Below are 6,000 nucleotides of genomic sequence, written 5' to 3' on the forward strand. Positions count from 1 at the left end.
ACAGGCTGGGAGATCACCTGTGAACATCTCCTCTCAACTCCGTATTTAGTGATGTGTTGGCAGCTTGAACTCAGCCGTGGTGGGAATGTTTACACCAGCGGAATAGGCCAACACTATAAATCAGGGCCTCCCCTGATTTATAGCACAGAACCAGTTACTTAAGATTTACCAGCATACCACTACGTCAGTTAGATGAAATCCTTGTGTGAGCAGAGTTCCCTGGAATTCTCACGTTCAGAATCAACCTTAACTCTTGTTGTTGCTATTTCTGTTTTATTTACTAGTGCACGATGACAACTCTTCCATTCTCTTTCATGACCCGTCCAGAATTACTCAGCATTTGTGGACTCTCCTGGCAAACTACCCATCACTTAAAGCATGGTTTCGTTGGGGAAGTATTTCAAGTTGCAAGTTACTGACTTTAAAGTAAACTTTTGGAAAAGAGCCCCTGTGTGGGTTAGGGACTTTCAATTCTGGGTCCTTGTGGGGAAGTGAGAGAATGAAAAGATTCCGGTTGATTTTTAAAATAGAGGTTGCAAAATATAGCCTAAGCGAAAAGGCAAAAAGAAATGGAATTATTGAGCGTTAGGAGGAAGAGATGAGGAGCAATTTAATAACGGGGTGAGTACCAGCTATTTGCTTCTCCATGGTAAACATCAGGGACTTGGTCAGAAGAGGGCAAGAATATCTCTGTGGTATTATTCTGGAATGGACAGTTTGTGGATTTTATTCCAAATATTTGCACACTTCTTTTTGTCAATCAGGGGTCCATTTCAAGAACCAAGAAATGATTACGATGAGGTTGCTTGCCTGCCTCAAGGTTCCTGGCATCCTTACGATCCTGAATCTCCAGGTGGCAGACTGTGGCTCGGAATCTGGGGAAACATGATATAATTCCATAAATCTCTTTTGTAATACATCTTAGAATAACGAGACTCCAAATTTATCATTTTTTAATCCAAAAAATGAAATCCTAAAACTTAAGCTATCCTATCTTAGCATTCTACATCAATAATTTTGATCATCCAATGAGGGAAAAGATGTTATTTGGGGCTTGTTAAATTAGTGTTAATTTTAGTTATTCCTTCAGGAGGGATGGGAGTATTCCTTTCCTAAATGATATTACACAGCCTGATTTGGCATTTCCTTAAAGCTGCCTGAAACACTGAAATGATGGCTATAAATATGCCACTTCGAAACTGAAATGGTTCACAGCACTCCCAGGCCCTGGTTTAACAGTTGGTTTATGATGTGGTTTCAGAATAACACTTTTAAGCATGGTATTTTCCTTCTTCCAAAACTGACATGAATCCATAAAGCTTTATAACGATGACTCTAAAACACACCAAAAGTATTCTCAGTGGCATATTTTTTGATTTATCTAAAATCCTTCACTTTCTGAATTTCTCTTCATGATCTGCCTTGGAAGGGTGGTCGCCACTGGAGCTGAAAAGTGCGTCCTCTCTCGGCCCGACGCCCACTCGGCTACAGCTCCGCCAGCTGCGCTCTCCCCCCTCGGCTTTGGCTCCCAGGATCTCAGACTCCTGTGTGCACCAGCATGGTCTGGGAGTCTGTTATGCATGCTGATTCTCAAGACCCTCTGAGTCAGGCCCTCTGAGCTAAATTCCGGAGCTAGGCCTGGGGACCAGCATTTTTACGGAGAAACGTTATCAGGGACTTGGTTGGGCCCCCGCTCTGGAAGTGCAGTGACTGGAGAGAGTCTGGCTCAGGGAAGCCCAGGATCTTGCTGGCGATGTGTGGCAACTAGGTGCCTGGGGCCTCCAGGCTTTACCTGCTTCCTCGGCCTTTGCTGCCCAGAACCCCTCCGTAGGCCCAGGTTCTTCGTGCCTTGATCTTGAGTTTCAAGTGCCACACACGTTTATCTCGTCCTATACCTTGTCCCTTTCTGTCTGCCTCTGGCTTGTTCGGACTCTGGCCTGGATCTCGAGCCTTTCTCCCTGCTCCCTCCAGGTGCCAGACCCATCTTTTCTCTCCTGCATGGCCCAAACAGGTTCTCAGATAATGACCCCTCATCCTCTGGGAGACCCTTTCTGTGGCAAAGGGAACCCCTTGGCATGTCTGCTGCAGGTGACCGGACCTGCCTGCTCTCCTTGATTTCCCCCCGCGCAGCCCTGCCATCCGTCACAGCAGCTCAGAGATGTCACAGAATGTCCGTCTGTCCCACTAGGCTCTGAGCTGCTGAGGGCAGGGATCACCTCCTTTTCCTTCATTGTTTCCTCGACACCCAACCTCAAATGTAGTGGGGCACTAATGAGTCTTGTATTAACAACTGATGTTGTAAAAAGAGTCTATGACTTTCATCCAAGGCATGATGCTCTGTTGCACCATCTCCACTCCAACTGTTGACGTGTGCTTCTCCCTCAGCTGCAAAGCTGGTCTTCCTTCCACCTTTAACAAAGCTATTGCCGCTGGCTCTTTGGGACCCAGGTTCCATGCCTTTCCCCCGAGATGTCTTCCTCGGCCCCTGGGGATGGGGCTGGTGCCCCTCGTGTTCCAGAGCCCCCGTATTACCTGGCCCTGCGCCCACCACACTGCTTCCGATGATGCCTAGAATCCCCTAGATCAAGGGCTGTTTGGGCGCAGGGATGGTAACCTCGGTGCCCAGCAGAGTGCCTGGCGTGCGGACGGCACTCGACAGATGTTTGCTGAGAGCATGGGAAAGCCAACTCAGGATCCTCCAGGCAGCGAGATGGGGGTTCTTATCACATAACCTGCTGAGCGAACCTCTGTAACACTCACCAGAAGGACTTCAAATTGTTGACATGTGTCCTCCCATGCCCACTGCTGGACAGAAAGGTCTCAAGGGTGACGGTGACATTATTTTATATGTCTGACATCCCAGTGAGTCCTTCAGTGGCTAGTGTGGATTAAGTATTGTTTAAGTATGTGTTTCCCATCAAAGGTACTTTTGGCATTTTGAGCAAGACAGTTCTTAACTATGTAAGACAGTCTCACACATTGCAGGCTGATTAACAGGTTAACAGGTCGGTTAGCAGGTTAACAGAGCCCAGATCCACCCACAGGTGCCTGATTCCAGACCCTGATTCACTACGCTTTGCCGACTCTATTCGAGACTTATTTAACGAGAACAAACTTCCAAATTTCCAGGTGTAAAAATCCTTTTGGATTTGTCCTCTCCTTTTAATGACAACATAATGCTGTGTTTCCCAAAATATATTCTGCATAGTGTTGATCTAGTGGATGTCAAGTGTTGTGTGAGCATAACCCAATCCACAGGCAATGAAGTTTGAGAAAGCCTTCCAGAAGGGCAGCTGCAGAGGGCAAAGGAACGGTAACTGGGAAGACCAAACAAAGCTTGATAGGGAACCTCAGCCTTTCGTGCTGAGGTAGGAGGTAATTTAACAATGGGAGAATCAACAGAGGAGCTGGTCTGCCAGGAAGTGATTAGGAACCAATTAGCGGGTACATGGGTGGCTCAGTCGGTTGGACGTCTGCCTTCAGCTTGGGTCATGATCTCGGGGTCCTGGGATCGAGCCCTGCATTGTGCTCCCTACTCAGCAGAGAGTCTGCTTCTCTCTCTGCCCCTTGCCCCCACTCATGCTCTCTCTCTCTCTCAAAAAAATTTTTAAAAATCTTAAAAAAAAAAAAAAAAGGAACCAATTAGCAATGAGTAGACCGTCGACAGAGACCAATGAAGGGTTAGTGACTGTTCTTCTAATTTCATAATAATACCAATAATAATAATAATAATAGGTACTATTTCCTTGGTGCTGATAATTTCATATTATCTTTTATTTTCTCCTTTTCACCTATGAAATACTGAGGCCTAAAGCAATTGGTTAAATAACTTCCTATAAAGCCACACAGTAATTAATTAATGGTCATATTTGAACCCAGTCCTCTCAAACTTCACATCTTATGATTTTAAGCACTGTCCTCAAAGCCCAAAGGGACTTGTCGAGGGCTCTCCCATGCAAACATCCAGAACAACCCGTGAGCTCCTTAAATTGGTATTTGTGATAAACCACTGCCTTTATTTTCAGGGTACCTCTTCAACCTAGATTTATTTGGCCTAAGCCCTGTACATGGAAATTCTTTCTGGTATGATTTCAGTTTCTTAATTTTTATTAATATATTTTTTTAATTTACAAATCTCCATGCTCTATTACATGCTTTTTTTTTTTTTGATAGATGATCCATGTTGATGAAATAAGGCCCATCTCTATAGAAAGTAGCCCCATCTGATCCCCTCCTGGAGGCAGGACCTGCCTTCCTTGAACAACAAAATTAACCATCTACCCAACTTTAAAGTGTTGGCAGTATCAGCATCCGATTTCCCTTCATTTGTCAATTACCTCCAGCCTTTTCGTTTCAACAGATGTTGGCGCATTTTTTGAAGAGGGAATGTGGCTACGGTACAACTTCCAGGCACCGGGGGTCAGTGGCAAAGAATCGGGCGGCCGGTCAGACAGCTCCCCTGATCAGCAGAGCACCCCTCCCGATCTGGCCCATGAGGGGATCCACTTCAGCTTCAGTACCTCCAAGGCGCCCTGCATTCTCCTCTACGTCAGCTCCTTCACAACAGACTTCCTGGCCGTTCTTATCAAACCTGCCGGTAAGGACAAGGATGCCTAGCCTCTGCTATTTAATGTTGGGTGAACAGAATGTTCTAGAAGGCCTGGATTGCTCTGGTCTTGTCCTTTATTTTCCCCAGGACGTTGAGCAAGTCATCCGAATACTTTGAACCTCATTTCTCTACATGAGTAGGAGCCAAAAAAGCTACTTGTCAGTTGAGTGCCTCCTAGCAGGTAGTAATGTGTCATGGTAGTAATGTTGCTCAGGCACGTCAAGTTCTTTATGGGAAGCATATTAGTATTACACGAATATGAGATTGCTTCGTATGTATAACGATGATTTTTTTATTCCCGTCAAATGAATACATGCACTGCTGTACTAAATAGAGATGGGCTCTGAAGTAGTAAAATTCATTTAACATAAACCAATGAGTTATCCTGATTTATGATAACGTATCAGTAGGTTCCTACAGAACATATGTAGCTTTCAATAGAAATAGAAAACCAGAGATGTTTTCATTCCTAAGCCCTCTCAGAATTTTACGTTCATAAAATATATCCCTGGCGTAAGGGTTGGTTAAAGCAGAAGCATATTTACACTTGAATGTCTGGGACCATCGTGATCTCCAAATATGCATGTAGCGCGAGAGGGTCAGAGTGAGACTAAAATCAGTGTCTTGTGAAAATAGACAAGTGCGCTTACGACCTTTAAGAGAAGTCTGAGCAGTTCTGAAACACAGGAGCGTGCCCAACACTGAGGGGGCCATTCCTCTCAGAAAATTTGAATACTGACACACTTAGAAGATCGCTTTTTCACACATAAGAATAGTGTAGGTTGATCAGGGAGCAAATCTCTCTCATTCACTTCCCAGAGAGATGACATGGGCTGAGAATGTGGAGACAGCCTCTCTCATTGCCCACACCTCCTAGCTCTGCACTGAGTATAAACTTCTTTAAAAAGCTAAGACTTCTTAAAGATCAAGATTAGCTTCTGTGGGAGCAAAAATTCTTATTACAAACCCAGGTCAGCTTGAGTTTTAAAACATAGTAAATTCTTAAGCTTCTCTGGTCAATTCACTGTTGGTTAAAAAGATTGGGAACAGAGGGAATATTTCCTAAGATTTTTCCTTTCAGAAATTATTCCTAAAGAAATAAGTCAAAAATCAGACAAAGATGCAGCATGAGAATGTTCCTCTTAGTGTTATTTATAAAAATAAGCATTAGGAAAGACCTACAAGTTCAACTGTAGTAAAATGGTTAGTAAAAGAGGGAGTCACCATTTTAAGGAATATTATGTATCCATTAAGAATAATATTTGTGGGTAGCAATGGAGAAAAAAGCATGGAGAAAAAAAATTATGTAATACAACATTAAACCAAAAACAAAAAGGAAAGAAGGAAGGAAGGAAGGAAGGAAGGAAGGAAGGAAGGAAGGAAGGAAGGAA

General features: G+C 44.0%; 1 protein-coding gene across 1 annotated transcript in view; it reads left to right on the top strand.

The window, feature by feature from the left end:
* CNTNAP2 (contactin associated protein 2) overlaps window positions 1–6,000 on the top strand; it is a 1,539,511-nt gene that overhangs the window by 1,381,761 nt on the left and 151,750 nt on the right. Inside the window, exon 21 of the mRNA XM_035021319.1 lies at window positions 4,361–4,597. Within this exon, the coding sequence (XP_034877210.1) occupies window positions 4,361–4,597 (237 nt within the window). The remainder of the gene's footprint in view (window positions 1–4,360; window positions 4,598–6,000) is intronic.

This window comes from Mirounga leonina, unplaced genomic scaffold (assembly GCF_011800145.1).
Source record: "Mirounga leonina isolate KUSES-001 unplaced genomic scaffold, KU_Mleo_1.0 Mir_174, whole genome shotgun sequence".
Classification (NCBI taxonomy): domain Eukaryota; kingdom Metazoa; phylum Chordata; class Mammalia; order Carnivora; family Phocidae; genus Mirounga; species Mirounga leonina.